The 19,938-nt window shown below is 49.3% G+C and overlaps 1 protein-coding gene across 1 annotated transcript in view; it reads right to left on the reverse strand.

The window, feature by feature from the left end:
* Ago2 (argonaute RISC catalytic component 2) overlaps nt 1–19,938 on the reverse strand; it is a 76,291-nt gene that overhangs the window by 7,728 nt on the left and 48,625 nt on the right. The window contains exons 5-15 of the mRNA XM_040736366.1: nt 18,813–18,949; nt 17,170–17,304; nt 16,610–16,697; nt 14,796–14,943; nt 13,189–13,308; nt 12,919–13,041; nt 9,513–9,646; nt 8,092–8,276; nt 6,751–6,910; nt 3,976–4,066; nt 1,364–1,558 (exon numbers count right to left, since the gene is read on the reverse strand). Of these exons, the coding sequence (XP_040592300.1) occupies nt 1,364–1,558; nt 3,976–4,066; nt 6,751–6,910; nt 8,092–8,276; nt 9,513–9,646; nt 12,919–13,041; nt 13,189–13,308; nt 14,796–14,943; nt 16,610–16,697; nt 17,170–17,304; nt 18,813–18,949 (1,516 nt within the window). The remainder of the gene's footprint in view (nt 1–1,363; nt 1,559–3,975; nt 4,067–6,750; nt 6,911–8,091; nt 8,277–9,512; nt 9,647–12,918; nt 13,042–13,188; nt 13,309–14,795; nt 14,944–16,609; nt 16,698–17,169; nt 17,305–18,812; nt 18,950–19,938) is intronic.

The raw sequence follows: 19,938 nt of genomic DNA on the forward strand, positions 1-19,938 counted from the left end.
CATTTTTGTTTATTCTGATTAGCCTATAACTCACTACCTAGATATGGATGGCCTTGAACTCACAGAGACCTACCTCCACTGCCTCCTCGATGCTGGGATTAAAAGCATGTAGCACTCTACTCAGTTTAGCTGGTTTTCTCATATAGCCCAGACCCTCTTGGCTGGGGATGGTGCTGCCCACAGTAGACTGTGCCCCCCTATATCAAGCAGCAATAGGAAAATGTCCCACAGATATGCTGCTGACAGACCAAGTTAATTGAGACAACCTCTTAACTGAGGTTCTCCTGTCCCAGACAACTCTACATAGATTTGATGGTAAAAATTAGGGCCAAACTTTTATCTACATAGAGACTGAGGGCCTCCAGGTTTTTTCCTTTTATGTTTTTGGTTTTTCGAAACAGGGTTTCTCTGTGTAGCTTTGTAGGCCAGGCCATCTCAGATTTAACAGCCTCAATCAAACACTGTTTACAATGTTTCAAAAGTATGTCCAGAATTCCAGCAAACAATTCAGTTGTGGGGATTCTGGGATTCTCTGAGCTGAGAAGGGCAGGTCCAACCTCTCTACCAGGAAGGAGTGCATGCAAAGACTGGGAGCAGGGAAGGTTCTAATTAGGGGCAGCAGGGCTCTGGGGCACGGGAATACATTGTGGAAGCTGTCACCAAGGTTCCTGCAGAACACAGCTCTAGAGGTTTGGGTAGGAAGGGCAGAGGCAGACAGGGGCCATGAGTATCTGTTCTGAAAATGAAAAGCTGCGGCTTGTACCCCGGACAGGAAAGCAAAGGCACATGTCCTCTGTGGTACACCATTAGCCATGGTTGAAGCAAGCAGATTCTCAAGCACTTCAGAACTTAAGAAATGCCAGGGTAGACACCAACGCTCCCCAAGTACGGGGCCATCCTCCGCACCAAGTCCCAAGAAGGCATCTGCTGGGACTGGGGCAGGTGGAAAAAGAACTAGGCATGGCCAGCAGGGGGACCCAGGGCAGCAGCTCCGTGAGTTCCAGGTCATAGTGGGCTCATTCTGCTACTGAAGCTTGGCTGGAGTATCTGCAGATCCCCTCTCCTCCCTGCCTTGGGCTCTTATGAGGCCAATAGCTTTCCATACCCATTGTATTGGTACCTGAACACTATCCTCAAAGAGCCCAAGCTGTCATTGGACCCTAAAAACAATTCTCCTATTCCGTGGCCTGGCTCCACCCTTGCCGAGGTCTCCATTGCCCGAGCCTATTTGCACAACTCCACTCCTGCCTTCCCCCACCGTGGGCCCCAAAATCTCATATGGCACAGCCCACCCCATAATCTGCCTTCCACACTGTGACCAGTCCATCAACAAAGGCCAAGAAGACAGTTTGGTGGAGCGCACCTGCTGGAACTGGCCCTCAGAGACGCCGTCTCTGTAGAAGATGATGCGGGTGGGCTTGAAGCGTGTTGATTTGTAGAACTGAATGAGCAGCTCCCGCACCATGGCAGCCAGGTCCTGGATGATCTCCTGTCGGTGCTGCTGTACACGCACAGTAGCACAGTAGCGGTTGGGGTGTGCGTCCATGCTGCCCACAACCTATGAGACACACAGTAAGCAGATGACAAGGGTTTCAGGAGTCCCTCTTCTAGGGTCCTGCTGGACAGCCTATGAAGAAACATCTCCCCACAATGTCCCTCACAGCAGAGAAAGTCACACTAAGTACCTTCTAAAGGTGGGACACTTGCCCCAAAACACACAAGAAAAGGAAAAACTAGGGGCCGGAGAGATGGCTCAGAGGTCAAGAACACTGACTGCTCTTCCAGGGGTCCTGAGTTCAATGCCCAGAAGCCACATGACAGCTCACAACCATCTACAATTCAATCTGGTGACCTCCTCCAGCATGTAGGCAGAACACTGTATATGTAATAAATAAATCTTTAAAAAAAAATGAAAAGGCAAAACTAAACTGGCTGGGCGGTGGGTGGTGTCGCACACCTTTAATCCCAGCACTCAGGAGGCAGAGGCTGGTGAATCTCTGTGAGTTCCAGGCCAGTCTGGTCCATAGAGTGAGTTGCAGGACAGCCAGAGCTGTTAGCCAAGGCTGTTATACAAGAAACTGGGGATGCCTCTAGTGTTTCAAGAGCAACCACCTCTTCAAAAAGCCATATGTACACTGAAGACTTAGTGTCTCAGATTTTGGTTCCTAGGAAGCTCACAGCCTCTTGAAGCAAGCTATTCATGAGGGTCATCTGAAGGAGCAAACCAGACAGCCAGAGTGCAAACCACAATGCTCCAGGTTTCTAAGATAAGGGATCAAGGGTAACTGACTAGCTACAGCTAGGGCCTGCCCATTGCCCAGCTAGGGAAGCACTTATTTATACTTTGAAATCACCAAGGGAAGGGCTGGTCCTGTGTCCCTGGAAAGCAGGTGACCTGCTACTCCTCTGAGAAGTTTTACAGAGCAACATCCCTAGAACTCCTTGCTCTAGACCCTGCTTGGGGTTACAGTTTTTCTCACAGACCCAGAAATATTTCAAGTTGGTATAGATAGAAAGAAATCAACCTGAGTGGAAACCTGTTCCTACTGATTGAGAACTGCGGGCACTGGGGATAAATAAACATAGAGGTTTCTACCCCTGAGAGTTTCATAAAGCCTGGCTCTGGGACCTGATCTTGTCAAACACCCTCCCCACTCTTACCCCCTTCCCCGCCCCTGCCCCAAACACCTCTGAAATCTACTTAAGCCCTAGCAGACGGGCGAACCTGGGAGGGGTTTTCCTGACTGCATCATCAAAGGGGGGAAGACCCACCCCAAATTGGAGTCACACCTCTTAGTGGCAGCCTTTTGCTTTGTCTGCTTGCCCATCCTGTTTGTCCATCCTGTTCTGCAGGCAGATGCCAAGTTAGACCAAAAACCAGCAACTGGGACTGAACTGATTGTTTTCAGTCTTCCATTGTAAGACTACATCCTTAAGCAGGTCCAATAAATCTGTGTCTGTACGTGTGTGTACATGCGCTCCAGACTAACACACTGGTCTAAGCCTCCAAAACCTACAGACAGGACCTGTGCACAACAACCCAGGAAACAACAAAAGCAAATGGGGACCAGGTAGAGCCCAATGTGGCAAAAGACCTGGGATATTGGCCCTAGACACCACTTGCGATCTAAGCCTGAGAATCGTGCAGGGCACACATGACGTAAATGGGGGTTCCTTTCAGTCTGGGAGTTGGAATGGGGTCCTGACTATAGGGCCCCCATACGCTATCCTTTAAGACAGATTAAACAATGATGTTAAGTCTGTTTAGCACCTGCTGTATGCCAGGCACTGAGCAAGAACACACTTCCTTTTACAATCTCAAGGCCGACAGCAGCATAGGTGAAAAGCCCAGAAAGATTAAGCTTAATTGCAGCAGAGAAACAACTCAGCTGGTGTATGTCTTGTAAGTGCTGGGGCCCACTCTAATGGAGGTTGCTACACACAGGCCTTTCGGTCCCATTCCACAGCAGCTGAGAGCTTCTGCGGACTGAAGACGGAGAAACTGATGTACAAGAAGGCACTTGTGGGTAAAGGACTCATGCTTCAGACAAACGACCAAAAGAGCTGCAGCTTCCAGATCTCAGCCACCCTGGCCTCACTGGCTAGAGCGACAGTGAGAGGGTCACTCTGCACTCCAAAGGGCCAGACTTCACCACCAGGCATGGGGCTGGACAGGACACGGCACAGCAGTCTTCTGAGAGCAGGGGGAGTGGTTGCTACCTTGTTGGATGGGGAAGCCCATCTAATGTGCCACAGGCAGCAGGGTAGATGGCAGCCCACACACCCCTGTGATATCCTCAGGGGATGTCACCCTTTTGCCGTTAGATCATGATCTGACCAACCAATCGGGTGAAGTAAGCTCCATGTCATTCTCTTCGCCACACCATTGCAAACAGACCACTGACACTTGAGGGCCAAGGGAGCCCCAATTAGCAAGGCACCAGAAGAGAGCAGGAAGAAAGTGTGGACACTTACAGCAGCAATAGAAGGCTTCTTCCCATCCCCAGCTGGTGGGTGGGTGACATCAGCTCCCAGGAAGATGACAGGCTGCTGGAACACTGGAGGCCTATAAGAAAGTGGGTGTTGGAGGTCCAGGCTTGGGACAATGCATGGATGTCTGACAGCATAAGTTATGCTTGTTCTTCTCTGGGAGGCAATCCTAACCCTGATATGGACATTTTCCAAGAGATCTTCCTGCTCCTACCCCAGTGCCTAGCCGGACGACAGGCACGAACCACCGAACCCAAATATACTGTGCCGGAGCCTGAACCCAGAGAGACATCCCCAGCAGCCCGACAGAGTTCTTACCCTTAAACACATACAGAAAGCCTACTGGGTCAAACCACAAGTTCAGGGTGCACTTCAGAAAGACCTGAGCAGGCAGCCTTCTACATCCACAGGGTACTCCAGGATCTCACCTGCCTATGGCTCACTCTCTCGGGGTTGTCAGAGCATAGAAGGAGTTTAAGGAGCATCCTGGACCGCCAACCACAGCATGCACTCCCAATTCCCAACTCCAAGCATCATCTTTCAGGGCCACCAATTCTGGGTGAGGTCTCCAGATTGGATGTTCACTACCTGAGCCAGTGGTATATATTGCAAAGGTAGGGGAGACAGAGACAACAGCAGCCCTCCATGCACCACCCAGAGGACTATTAGTGTTAGTATTCAGGCCTGCTCTAGCCTGCCCTTGGGGGTCTGACAGGATGCACTCTCAGCTGCAGCCACTAAGAGAACCTCCTGTGCATATTCACTATGTTCCCCTTTAAAAGGGCCACACCCACCTCTCATTCCACCCCCAATCTTCCACTACTCTCGTCCCCAGGGACTGGTCTTTGTCCCCTTTCCTGCCCCTTCTCTCTCCTCTTCCAATAAATCTCCTTTGTGAGTCCTGTTGTATGGTGTGACTTCTCTTGGAGGCTTTTTTTTTGAAAATGACAACACCAGACTTGTCCTGCCTCCTGTATTGTAGGGGCCTGGCTTGCCATATGGTGTCACTAGGAGCAGCTCCTACCTTCATTTCCATTATGACTGCTCTTCTAACAAGAACACAGAGGCCAGGGGCATATACCTACACCCACTATCTGCTACCAACAACCTTGTGGCTGCTATTTATAGCAGGAGAGGGTATTTATCATGGACATCAGAAAGGGGTTCAGCCATCCTGTCTGCCTTCCTTCAATTTTCCTTTTTCCCCATTGTTTTGAGACATAGTGTCATATCTCCCATACTGGCCTTGGACTTCTGCCTCTCAAATTCTGGGATCATTAGAGTACACCTCCACATGTGGTTTCTGCTGTTCTTATCACAAGTCAGACCTCACACATCCCCTTAGGGCCACAGAGACTGGACTCTTCTAAAGGTGGCCTGAGACTATTACACAGACCTGCAAGACAAACTGACATCTGTTAGCATGGAAAGGTGAGGTGTCCAGAAGAACATCACTGTCCCTAAGTGTGTGCAGACTGACTCTTCCAGACAGTACTTTCTGTGGAAGACCCTAGATCATGAGCAGCTATGACACCAGATGAGCACATCTCTACCTGAGGTGCTGTCACATCTGCTTAAAGAATCGGCCACTCAGAGGGGAGTGTGTCTATTGCACGGTCATCTCCCAATCAGTCAGACTCAGCCAAGCAAAAGCACACCTGCCCTTGGCTTCCTCTCATCTTTCATCTGTAAGCCAACAAAGCTTCCCATGAGCCCAGCCTGCTGCTGCCTTGCAGGCTCCTCCTAACTCAACTCCATGCTGTCATGGCAACAAGATTACTCTTTCAAGGTCTCCAGTGACTCCCACATCACTGGGTCCAATGATCAAACCACCAGTGTGGCTCTCTGGCATTTTGTGAGGCAAAACACACTTTCCTTGAGTGGCATGACTCGGCTGCCCTCCCTCTTTCTGTCTATTACCAGTATACCTGAGCTACACCCTGGGCTCAGGGCTCAGATCTTTTTGCCATTCAGTCAAGGGTGCTCATCTAGCCTTAGGGTTTTAACACCAGAAGACTCCTGGGCTCTGACAATGAGCCTCCTCCTATCTCCCCTTCAGTCTCTTCAATCTAGTCCACCCGTCTCTATCTCCAAAACAACCTGGGCGCTTCATCCTGCCTGTCTCCCACAAAAGGCCTCCCGAGTCCATGCCACACGGAAGTCAGTTCTCCAGAACACAGGCTTGTCTATCGTTCCTGTGTCTATCATTACTGTGGTCGGTCTCTTCTTTTGCCTCCACCACAGGCCCACAGTTCAAGGAAGGGCAAACATTAACTTTGTCCTTGTCCTCTAGCCCCTCGGGAGGCCCACAAGGAAGACACAGCTCTACATCCCCAGACCTTAGCCCTATGGGGCATAAGACCCACCAACATTGGCTCCTACATGGTGCTTTCAGTTCAGAGTGCTCTGATCCCAGCAGTAAGCTACCAGGGGAAAAGTGGGAAATACTGGCGTCTACACTGCAGGAATGCTCTAGGACCCAGCTGACAAGTATGGAAGCCCATTTCATAGCCATTCCAAATGAACCCATCTTGACCTCACTCACACTCTTTAGTGGAGCTTGCTGGCCCCAGTATAGGAAGCAGGGGCCACAGAAGCCCCACACTAATCTTCAACTATTAGGAAACCCAGCCACAGCACTCACCCACTCCAGGGGCCCTTGGTTCTGAGGGGCCTGGGACTCATCCCACATGAACTATGGACACCTCTCAGCCCATTGCCCAAACCAGCTGGTGTATGTGCAGGGTGTGGCCACCTCACCTGCCCTGTGGCAGCAGGATGTTGTTGACGCCTCCCAGTTTGACATTGATTTTCAAGCAGAGGTTGGACAGGGTCTGTGGCGTGGTCCTCTGCACATTCTTCATCTGCACGCACTGTGTGGCCATTCCCAGCACTGTGTCTCCCACGCGCTTGACTTCGGCTGTGGAGCAGAGGTGTGCATGTCACGGCTCCCAGCAAGAAACAGCTGTCTTCTGCCCCACATGGACTGCACCGGGACAGTGTTGAGCCATGGCAGCTGCACCAGGCACCTGTACTCAGTCTCCGGAAGATGCTGGCAGATGGAGGGCAGAGCTCCTGGCTGAATCCTGCTTTAGCACTGCCAGAGACCTGCGCCTGCCCCATCGCAGAGGCACATTTCACACCACCCATTTGTGAACCAGGGCCCAGGGTGGGGTGAGCAGAGGCCAGCTATAACTGAAGCTCCATCATTCCTCAACGGGAACAACACCTCATGTTAAGCAAATGCCTGGGTTGCTAAAAATAAAAGCACCGGCCTCCTCAAAACCTTTGGCAAACACAGGACCAACATCAAAGAGCTGTGGGAATTCATACTCCCCATCACCAGATTCCTTCCTGAAGCAGCTGGTCACTGCTCCTCAGGCTGCTCTAGAAACCAGGACTCCAGGGGCAATGCTCATCACATACAAACACTACTGCATCCAGAAAGCCTTCTTTAACTGAGAGGGAGAAGCATGGCCTTCGCTAGTCTGTAATCTGCCTGTGGCTAGACAGACTGGATCTCTACTGCTAACAACATCAAGAAGCCACAGTTGCTTTTCTTGTCTCCTGCACTACCAGACATCTGTGGGGGCAATTGCTCTCACCTTGCAGATCTCTCCATACACCCTCCCTAGGCCTCCTGAAGCGAAGACTGTACCTGATTCATTCCCTTTCCTCTGCACCGAGGAAGGAGCAACTACCCTCTGACATAAAGAAGCCCACCCTTGTCTGGGGCGGTAGCAGGGGGCATACATGCTGACTGAATCCCAGGAAATCAAGAGTCAGTGGGGCTTTCTCAGGGAACAATGGAATATTAGGGGACTCTCTTACACCTGCCAACACTTGTGACACAGCATAAACACAAAACCAAGCCTAAAGATACCTTAAAGTTGCAAGATTCCTGGGACAGTGACCTCATGAAAGACAGTAAGGACAGCTCAAAACATTGACTAGAACAACCAGACTTCCATCTCCCTCTCAGGTGCAGGACTGGGCCAGAAAAACCACTCAGTCCAGTCAACACGAAGGGGAACACAACAGGCAACTCACACCCACTGAACTCTCTCAACTCCCTAAAGCCTGCAGACAGCTGACACCTACCATACACAGGAGTTTTGCCAGGCAGGATGACAACCACCAGCTGCAGGCCAGCATATGTGTTCTTCAGATGCCGGAACATGGGCTCCACACTGTCTGCCCCCTGCGCATATTTACAGAAGCAGGGCTGACCCTGGATAGGCATCCCGGCGTCTCTTGAGATCTTTCTCAGTTGCTCTGTGAAGGACCTGAAGAAAAAGGCAACCTTGCTGAGATGTATAGCGGATGGTAAGGAACCCATACAACCAGGGGTTCTAAATAAGGTTTACAAAGTTAAAGAAAAAAATGTAAAAAAGCCTGTTGCTGGTCACTGTAGGCCCACACCTTTAATCCCAGCACTTGGGAACCAGAGTGGTGGCGCACACCTATAAACCCAGGAGTCAAGAGAAAGGCAGATGGATCTCTGAGTTCAAGACCACCCTGGGCTACACAAGATTGAATCAGTCTAAAAGAGTTAGAGCTCACACCTTTAATCCCAGCACTAGAGAGATATAAAAGACAGAAGCAGGGTCTTCAGTGGTCAGTCTCATTAATCACTAGCCACACTGAGGAGAGGACAGCAGTCCGAGTGAATCTGAGGAGCAGTCTGAGTCGCCCCTTTGGTCTGAGCTGAGGTAGAAGTAAGAGCTAGTGGCTGGCTGCTTCAGCTTAAAGCTTGAACCCCAACATCAGTCTCTGGGTCTTTTATTTATCATGCTATAAAAAAGGTGCTCCGTGAAAATCTGACAACCTGAATTAGATTCCTGGACCTACAGAGTGGGAAGAGAACCAACTTTCTCAACTTATCCTCTGACATCCACATGCGTGCCGCACAAACAAATAAATGTAACCAAAAGTTTTAGCCAAGCATGGTGGTGTGCGCCTTTAATCCCAGCCTTCGGGAGGCAGAGGCAGGGGGATGTCTGTGAGCTCAAGGCCAGCCTGGGTTTATATAACGAGTTCTAGGACAGTTACATAGAGACACTGGAGTGGTGGTGTTGAAATCTCAGAGTGAAGTGTCCACTTCTACTTCCATGGTGACTAATGTCTTTTGAGATTAAGTCAAGTGTTACCCAGACTGGCATCAAACTGTGGGATGAAGAAAATTTTGCCCCTAAGCCACCTGGGGCTGGTTTTTTTACTCTGGTTTTCTTTTTTCTTTTTATTGTTGTTGTTGTTTGTTTTCTGTACTGAAGACTGAGCCCAGCCAGATCCCTGTGTGTGGTCAAATGATCTGCGACTGAACTGGTAATGCCTGCACTTGATGCTATTTTAACCTCACTGCTCAGGTGCTCTGGACTCTTCTCATCTCCTGTCCTGGGAGTCAACCTGGGCAAGTGTTCTTTGTTAGAGAAAGGCTGCCAACCGCCGACATCAGAAGCCCACGAGCCATTTAACCGACAGAAACAAGAGCAGCGCACGGAGGTCTCTCTCGGCAGGCTTACTTCAGGTGAACTTCTGTGCACTGGCGCTGGGGAGCAAAGCAGGCAATGGCCCACACCTTGATCTCGATGCCCGTGTGGAACTGCTTGTTTCTCATGTCCCACACACCTTGCACAGGGGTAGCGATCGCTTTGTTCTGCAAATACAAAGTGGTTTGGGGTGAGGAAACAAATACTAACACTCTTGCTGCTGGTCCAACTGACCAAAACAAGGATTCCTAATGCCTAGACCACGACTGGCGTGTTGCCTCCTCCTCTCTAGAATCCCCTAACTAGCACTGTAAGCAGCCCCCACACTTGTACAGCATGATGGGTTCTGGATGGAGGGTGGAAAGCTAGATGTGTAATGATTTTGTTATGGAATTTCTGTCATCGGTCGCTAGCCAATAAAGAGCAGCGCTTTGGTCCAAGAGGTGGAGTTTTTATTGGGAAAGGACTTGACCGAATGAAAAGGCGAGGGGGGATAGATGTGTGGGGCCTCTTGCTATCCCTGAGCATGGCACATGCGCTGAGCCAGCCCCACCGCCATCCGTGTTCCCCACGCTCGCCCTGGTTATTTCCGTGTGTGCGTGCCTGGTGGCCCCAGTGGTCTAGGCACTTATAGCTTTTTGCACACAGGCACTGGGACAAGTTCTTGTCCTGGAGCAACATCCAATATACTCCCCTCCCCCCAGTATGGCTTCTGCTGGGCTCATACGCTAGGGCAGAATCTGGTCCCCCCTTTTGAGCCTTAGTGCCCCACGTCCTCCACTATATCTAAAGATCTCCAGTCCTCCAAGCATCGGCTCCACCTGCTGGTCAAAGGGAGGATAGACATAATAGGTTAAAAAGCTAGATTATTAAATCTACTTTCTAACTAAAAAGGCAACTATTAGTTTTAAATAATTTACATTGGTAAGGATTCTTGTGTATTGATATGAATTTAAGGCTACTTTTGTTATGCTGTATAGATGTTTCTACTTCTGTTTAAGATATTTTTGTATACTGAAACACATTTAAAGGGTTTTTTATTGTATATACAACTTTGAGGCTATTGTCCTTAAACTGCATATCTGTTTCCATTTTGCTTAAGGTATTACCTATACAGCTTGTACCTATACAACTTGTTTATTTTTGCAATGGAAGTTTTAGTTCTTAAAAGCTATATAGGATAATAAAAGAGATGCAGGTTAATATGTACCCATAATTATCAAACTTACTCATATTGGTTAGGTTTTCCAGGCATACAGAGATATGTTTCAAATAGATAGGTAATCTTCAAATGCTTAAAAACATACAGAATATGGCATTTCAAACGTTTTAATAACTTAGACGTTTCTTGACATGAGACATGTCTGCTTCTGGCAATACCAATCTACTTCGAGAGGCCATGTTAGGCACTGAAGACACTCCATATGGAGTTTGCTTTCTTTCTGGTACACACCAACCTTTAGGACAAGAAACTGCCCTTGTCTCGACTGCTAGCAGTACACTGTGGGGACTGGACAAGCAGGACCCAAAGAAAGGCGACTGCCAAACTTTGCCAAGACAGGCTATGACAGTCCTTCAAATCTTCCTGCTTCTGAAAAAGGTCTGTCAGATATTCTAGGTCTGTAGGACAAAGTTGGATGCCTCAACATTGCAGAGGAAACTTCGGTGACCATCCAGGCAGCCACCTGTTTCTGCCATTTCTCATTTTTTAGAAGTCACTTGCTTGTACTTCCTATTTACTCTGGTAATATTTTCCTCCTCAGGTCTTTGATAGGGTTGAAAACTAGACAGTTAGTGACAGTTCTCCCAAATCTTGGCTAAATACTTACTTATTAGGTACAAAACTTTGGACTCTTCAGGAGAGGACAGCTATTGGAGTAACGGCTATAATTTTGTCAATTCCTTATAGACTGGACATTTAGAATGTATTTCTTACTTAATAATTGTTCTTGGATGTGATTTCATTTTTGTTAGGGTTATTATCTTTCCTTTCTATCCGGACAACACTTGATAATAATTCTTTTTTTTTTTTGGTTTTTCAAGACAGGGTTTCTCTATGTAGCTTTGGAGGCTGTCCTGGAACTCTCTCTGTAGACCATGCTGGCCTTGAGCTCACAGAGATCCACCTGCCTCTGCCTCCTGAGTGTTGGGATTAAAGGCATGCACCGCCAACACCTGTTGGTAATAATTCTTATTGTATATAGTTTATTATGTTAGGGGTAGAGCCTTTCCTTCTTCATTAGACATAAAGGGGGAAGGAAATGTTACAGAATCTCTGTCACCAGTCTGCTAGCCAATAAAGAGCAGTGTTTTGGTCCAAGGGGAGGTGTTTTCCCTGGGATGGCGTGATCAGGTGAAAAGGTAGGGAAGAGAGGCCCTTTTGACAGGAATGAGCAGAGCATTCAGTGGCTGTGGCTCAGTTCTGATTCCCATTTGTCTTGTGATATTTGTACACAGATTTTCTTTACTAGTGAATGGTAAAGTAACCCATTGAACCTCCCTTTTCAAAAATGGCTGGCTGGACAGAAGATGAACTAGTAGGTGGATGGGAATGAAAAGTCAAATGGATGGTTAGAAGGAAGGAATGACTAAGTGAGTAGAGCTTGATAAATGGATGAGACTAGGTAGAGTCAGATGAATAGATGGTCAGATGAAAAGATGGGCGTGAGTAGAGTCAAACACCATCTCAAACTCTAAGCCAGGTGGTGGCGGCACACACCTTTAATTCTAGCACTTGGGAGGCAGAGGCAAGTTCCAGATCAGCCTGGACTATAGAGTGAATTCCAGGACAGCTAGGTCTGTTACACGGAGAAAATCTGTCTCATAAAACCAAACTGAAACAAAAAACTAAACCAAAACAAAAAAACTCTTTAAAGAAGGAAGCGAAGTTTTGATGAGGTAAGACAGACTTTTAGAAACACTAAATGCAATTGTGTAAACTTTTAAAAGAGTGTAGAAGATAAGAGTATTTGTTACCATGGCAGCCATCTGCAGTACCCAGTGTTTACCCCACAGGTAAGGGTGGCTACAACCACAAAACATACATGGCTATCCTTCCTGCACCCACCCACACACCCACACACACCCACCCACACACACACCCACACACACACACCCACACACACGCACACACGCACCCACACACACGCACACACCCACACACACCCACACACGCGCACACACACACCCACACACACGCACACACACGTACACACACACCCACACACACCCACGCACACCCACGCACACACACACCCACACACCCACACACCCACACACCCACACACGTACACACCCACACACCCACACCCACACACCCACGCACACACACCCACACACACCCACACCCACACACACCCACGTACACACCCACACACCCACACCCACACACACCCACACACACCCACACACACACACACACACCACCCTCTGTACCTACCCTGCCCCCGTAGAGGATGGAGGGCGGCTGCAGAACACGCCCTGTCACATCCGTCATCTCATCTTTGACCATGATTCCAAATTCACGGACATACGGGTCTGTATTGAAACTTGCACTTCGCATCTTGAGGAAGGAAAAAGAGGAAGAGGAGTCAGTGGAGGCCTCTCTGCTCCTTCCAAGGACCCTCTCTGCTCAAAGCATAGGGATGTGTTGATGGGTATCCTTGCCAAAGTGTCCCAGCCGGAAGGAACCAGAAAACCTAGTGCTCACCAATTTGCTGATCTCCTCTTGCCGATCGGGTGCCGACCTGGCAGTTGCTCTGATCATGGTTGAGGTCTGATTGTCTGTTAATTTTTTTATACATCTCTGTCCAGCCACTATGTTACAGACCTACAAAGAAGACGCACATATGTCAACACAGGTGTGGTGTGGTAGGGAGAGAATTTCAGAGGCTCAGTGTACAAGCCAAAGCCCTAGCCAGTGGTGGGGCTGCTCCATAGCCTACCACTCACAACAGAACTTGTGGGTAAGTCTGGCCTGACAGATCCGTGTCCTTCAGCTTTGGTGGCACTACTAGGAACGGGGAGAGGGGACAGTAGTGGCAGTCTAGAGTCCTGGATTTGAACTGGGCATAGAGTGGCTCACATCTGTTGTTTGTGCTGGCTAATATTACATCAATTTGACACAAGCTAGAGTCACCTGATGAACTGCTTCCTTAAGATGGGGTTGTAACCTCTACCCACCCCACACCCAGAAAATAAGTCTAAACAGGAAACCATCAAAGAGAACTCTTAAGAATCATGACAAGGATGCTGAAACATAGCTCCCCACTATTGAGGGCTTCTGGCGGGGTGCAGGTGGGGAAAGACATGTTTTCTTTAGTGGCTGGCTCCTGGGAGTTTGACCGTGAGTATATAGGCAACACAAATTGGACTTGTGTTGTTTTGTTCTGGTTTTTCTTTTTAGTGGTAGGGGTAGGGGGCCTCAATGGTGAGAGGCAGATCTTTAAGACTAGGAAGTGAATGTGATTTAGGGAGCATGATAAAAAATTCCCAAATAATAAAAATATTATGAGGGGAAAAAAAGGATTGGGTTGTAGGCAAGCTTGCAAGGTATTTTCTTAATTTGTGATTGATGTGGGAGGGCCTAGCCTATTGGGGCTGATGTTACCCCTGGACTGGTGGTCTTGGGCGCCATAACAAAGCAGTCAGAGCAAGCCATGAGGAGCAAGCCACAGTTAGCTGCACACCTCTATGGCCTCTGTATCAGTTCCTGCGCCTCCAGGCTCCTGCCCAGGTTGAGTCTGCCCAGACTTCCTCAGATGATGAACAGTCATAGGGAAGGGTACAGGAAATAAACCCCTTCCTCCCTAAGGTATTTTTGGTCATGGCGTTTCATAACAGCAACAGAAAGCTCAAGGAAGACACCAATCATTCCCAGGCTCACAAGGCTGAGGCAGGTAGGATCTCTGAGGAGGGGCATAGCCTGACAGACATAGTGAGAGTGTACCTAAGAAAGGGGGTGAGGGGACGGTCGTTGGTGGCGCACACCTTTAATCCCAGCACTCGGGAGGCAGAGGCAGTCGGATCACTGTGAATTCGAGACCAGCCTGGTCTACCGAGCGAGTTCCAGGACAGCCTCCAAAGCCACAGGGAAACTCTGTCTCGAAAAAAAAAAAAAAAAAAAAAAAAAGAAAAGAAAGAAAGGGGGTGAGGAGAGTCCCACCCAGGCTGCTAATCTCATGCCATTTCCAGGGGTGAGCTACACAAAGGAGACAGATCTCCACAATGCCATGAATCGGCTGGGTCCTACAGCACAGTGAGGCCTGGCTGGACTGGGGCTTCTCCTCCCCAGTCAAGCGTGTAGTGCAGACTTGCCTCCAAGGGAAGGTAGGTGTGTTTCTGCTCCTGTCCAACTTGTAAGCACGGCAGGTGGGGATAGCGCAGAACCAGCTTGTGCCTGTCCTTGAAGTACTGGGCCACCGTACACTCCACCGTCTGCCCACTCTCCTGCTGCAGCGGGAACCTGCAGAAAGAGGTGACTCAGGCAAGAACCTCCCAGGTTCCTCGGACACTGGAACTCCAACACACCTTTCCAGGACCAAGCATCTCCACGACTATTCTAGAGCCCCTCAATTCTCAGGCTGCCCATGCCTGTTGGGAAACAGCAACTACCTACATATCTAAGAAACACACAAGGCACAGTTTCTATGAAACAATTCAGGAAGATGAGTCCAGAAAAGTCTATTTCCCAGCAGACCCCAGTGACTCTAAGTAACTCCTAGACATTAAAGATCCCAGTGCCAGAAGAAACTGAAACCTTCCAGGTAAGAGCATGAGGAGATTACCAAGACACATTAATAGGGGAGGTGAGCTATGTGCCACACACAGGCGGATGACAGCTCCCAGGTGGGACAGGCCATGTGTCTCACCACTCCTGAACTGACTCTTCTGTCAAGAAGCCAGGTAATCTGTCACCTCTTGTCTAAGGGCAGGTGACAGGACACAGATCTAGTCCATCAGACCTTGCTGCCGCATGAGGACTAGGTATCTTGGTACCCTAGCAACAGTCTGTTTTCTGTGAATGAACCAGTCAATTGTATGCTTACCACTAGGCAAATAACAGCATGATTGGACCTAGTTAAGAGATACTTGTTAGCCCTTGCAACTGCCTCAGCCAGCAGGCCGAGCCAGCACAGGCGTCCTCGCTCCACCCAGACTCAAGGTCACATCCTCAACTCAACTCCCCTGAGCACATGGGATTTCTATGTTGGAAATCATGTTTGTTTTTTAAAAGACTTATTTTATGTATATGTCTGTACACCAGAAGAGGGTATGGGGTCCCATGGGACCACGGTTAAAGATGGCTGTGAACTGCCATGTAGTGGTAGGATTTAAACCCAGGACCTCTGGAAGAACAGCCAGTATACTTAACCACTGATCCCCGTAAATTATTTTGGTGGCACATGCCTTAAATCCCAGCATGCAGTAAGCAAAGTCATCTTTGTGAGTAGTTTCAGGCCAGCCTGGTCTACCTATTGAATCCCTGTCTTAAAACAAAACAGGGTTGGAGAGACGGCTCATAGAAGAGCACGGGCTGCTCTTGCAGAGGACCCAGGTTTGGTTCCCAGCACCCACACAGTGGCTCACAACCACCTGTAACTCTTGTTCCAGGGATCTGATGCCTCTTTCTGGTCTCCATGGGGACCAGGTATACATACGGTAAACAGACATACATGCAGGGAAAACAATCCTACAATAAAGATGCAAATTTAAAAGCAAAAACAAAAAAATTCCAACTTTTTCTATTTTAAATTCTGTGTGTGTGTGTGTGTGTGTGTGTGTGTGTGTGTTGTGCACACACACGCGTGGATATAGGTACCAGGGCAGTCAGTACATAAGAGGGCACTGCAGCTGGAGGTACAGGTGGTTGTGAGCTGCCCAACATGGGTGCTAGGAACCAAACTTGGGACCTGGAAGGGCAATATACACTCTTAACTGTGGAGTCATTTATCCAGCACCTAGGGTTCACTTTGTAGAATGGAAAGTGAATGAGTCACAAAGGTAGCTACTAGATTTTAGGAGCACAAACAAATCCTTGCAGGACAGTCCCATGACTTCCAGTGACTGGGAACCTGAGTGACAGGATCAGCCTGAGCTGGGAAAGAGGGATGACTCTTCAGCTGCCTTACGTTTGGTGACTGGCAGGCCGACGGGTCACATTGCAGACACGGTACTTCCTCTTCATCTGACCACAGTGCGTTATCTCTACCTTTAGACCTGGTGATAGACAGCAGGCGTCAGTCACTCTTGCCATGCACCTACCGCCCAAACCCCAGTGTGGAATCAGTTTCCAAACATGGCAGCTCTGACCACATTTGAAGCCATGGGCTTCCAGAGCCGAGAAGTAGGAAATGCGGGCTTATCCTCAGGATGCCATGGCTGCATCCACCTTGTCCTGAGAGGCCTTCCGCCAGCACAGCTCAGCAGTCAGACTTAGGTGATCCTAGCCCTGAGTCTTGCGGCTCGGATAGGGCGGGCATGCCAGCTGCTTCCACCCATGCAGCTGTGCTCGCCAGCGCCATGGGCCCCTCCACGCGAGTCCCAGCTGTGTCAGTCAGTGTGCCTTACAGATCACGCTTTCCCCAGCCCCCACCTCCCTTGTCTCACCGGAACAAGAACCCGTCCATGAGGGAAGGGACCTCAGAGGGGCCTTCACCCCCTAGTCTTGCTGCTGTGGGTGATTCTTTACCTTTAATTTCTTTGGTAAACTTTACCCTTTGGGAGTCTGTCAGAGGTTTTTGTTGTTCTTCAATACTTTTAAAATCCAAAACTTCACAAACGAACTCGATCACCGGCTGTGCCTTGTAAAATGCTGTTGCTGATACTGTGTGCAGGAAAAACAAGAGACAGACAAGACCATCTAGAGTAATCCATGTGACTAGTAGCAGGCAGCTCAGGAGGCCTGGCCTCAGTTTCTCCTCTATGCTCCCCACCTCTGTAATGAGAAAACCAATGTCCACTATGCCCAGAGATCCACACTGACCAAGGACAGTCCATGCTTTTCTCTAGCCATAGGCAATGCTAAGGGATTGGCTGAGTCTGAAGAAGTTACTCAAAGAGCTACTGTGGTCTTGAACAAGTCTATCCTGACAGAACAGCCAGGACCTTGGAACCTGTAGGCTTTTCTGGCCACCTACTTCTTCTTCTTCTTCTTCTTCTTTTTTTTTTTTGGTTTTACGAGACAGGGTTTCTCTGTATTGCTTTGGAGGCTGTCAGTCCAGCCTGGCCTCGAACTCACAGAGATCTGTCTGCCTCTGCCTCCCAAGTGCTGGGATTAAAGGTGTGCGCCACCACCGCCCGGCTCTGGCCACCTACTTCTGCGAGAGGCATTTCTGAGGTTTTCCATTCATGCAATTTCTTTTGCAATCAGTGTGAGCCTGAGCAAGGTATGACCTGGGGCCTTCCTGGAGCTGCTGCCAAAACTTATCTTCTATGTGAGAGGAGACATCAATCCTTCTGATTGGTCTCTGGCAGAGGGAAGTGCACGAAATATGACACGTGAGTTTCTTGAAGCAGGGAGGAACAGAATGGGAGCTACAGTGTACTCCCATCACTGAGAGCTAACTGGATGGCGGGGCTCTGAACCAACCAATACAGTGATGGGAGTCAGAGTTGAATGGCATTTCTGGGAGGCTGAAAAGCTCATTTGGAGGTCTCCTGACTGGAGAAGTAGACGGCTGTGGGTGTACCTTCAGGGAAACTCTCACCCCTGGCCTGTTTCCATCCGCCTCCTTCCCAGGCACCATGAGATGAGCAGCTATGCTGCATCACAGCCTCTCTGCAATGGTGCTCAGCTTCAGAGTGACAGCATCAGATTATTGTGGACTGAGTCCTCTGAAACCCTCAGTCAATCTTTCCCACTTTAAATGGTTTCTTCTAGGTACTTGTCAAAGCTGGAGGATCAACAGATAATGGCCATCCATCCACTGGCACCTAATGGTGTCCTTCTCTTGGTGTAAACAACAACTTGAGTGATCAGGAAACATGGAGAGAAAGTGAAGGGTGTGGCCCCAACCCTAATACCTGTGGTGTTCAAGCAGTGCAAAGGGCCTGCCTGGCAGAGGCAGCCCCCCAGGCTGCTTCAAGGGCCCCTGGGAATGGAATACTCCAAAGGCTCCGATATCCAAACACAAAGCCCCTCAGATATCAAAGACATGGTTGGCACAGGCTGGGAACACTCCACATCTCCAGGCTTCACCAACGGCTAGAGACGGCTAAGAGAATCCTTCCTGAGGTCCGGCCTCCTCTGAATGCTTTCAAATCTCCTTCTTAAGCAATGGAGGCTGCACGGGCCCCATTCACGCTGCAGTGAAGCCCTTTGGCTTTTCTTACCATCAATATTCAGCATCATCTTCCAAAGAGAAGGTCGGACGGACTGATGGAAGCCAAACCATACTTCTCTGCCCCCACCCAGGGGGTTGGAGCAGCCTTCAGACGCAGTGAAGAAGGAGCGGCCCACAGGGGTGTACCTGCCAGGGAGACAAGCCCCTCCTAGTCAGACAGTCAGTCAGGAAGGGCCAGGCTGACTCCACGCCTCTCCTCCTGTCATCCCAGCAGACACACCAACATTCAGAGACCATTCTAGGTTGTCTCCTGTAAAGTCATGCTCAATCTATGGAGTTGTAGTCTGCATCCAGACAGTGTAAGCAGTAGCTGATGGAGGTGTGAGGGGACCTCTCAAGGCTCAGTGTCAGTGTGAGACAAGATCCGCTGGGGTTCTAGCTCAGCCTCACTGTTCCACACTTCAAAGGTACCTTCCTTATGACTCTCTCAAAAGGACAAGAGTTAATCCGGGAACAGGCTCTGCCTACATCTGTGGCTTAACCCATGCAGAATGCAGGCTCTAGCTAGTGCTTCCCTTCCCTTCCCCTCCTCTCCCCTCCATTTTCATCTTACACTAGACATAGCTGGGCAGACCCTTTCAAGTTTTCCTAGTCCAGGGCTGTGCTATGGAGGCAGGAGCAGCTGGAGCAGGCCAGCTCTAAGTAGCCAAACTGCCACTTCTGTGTGCCTGAGAACCACCATGTAGCTGCCTAAGCGGACACCTGGTCCCTGTTCATTGTAGTTCAGGCACCAGAGGCAGGAAAGAGTCTGTGGACAGCTCACTGCTTCCGGAGCCTGCTCAGTAGTGTAAAGATCCACAAGGCCTGCATGTCAGTTCTGGACACAGACCCGAGCTAGAGCCCACCTGACTGCTGTGGGCACGCTTCAGTGCATCATCTACAGACTACAGGGCACGTGAGATAGTGCCAGCATTCAGGACGCCAAAGGAAGACACGGTGTTGGGCTGTGGTAGAGCTAGTGCTGTTCATTAACGAAATTATGGAGCGTGTCCCTCTCCCATCTCATTTTCTGCCCATGCTTGTTAATCCTGTTGTGTTATGACAGCCTCCTGACTGTAAAAAATCAGTGTAAACAATCCAACGGAATTCAAGAAAGGAGTCATAGGAATTCTTGC

This window comes from Mesocricetus auratus, unplaced genomic scaffold (genome assembly GCF_017639785.1).
Source record: "Mesocricetus auratus isolate SY011 unplaced genomic scaffold, BCM_Maur_2.0 Super-Scaffold_100055, whole genome shotgun sequence".
Classification (NCBI taxonomy): domain Eukaryota; kingdom Metazoa; phylum Chordata; class Mammalia; order Rodentia; family Cricetidae; genus Mesocricetus; species Mesocricetus auratus.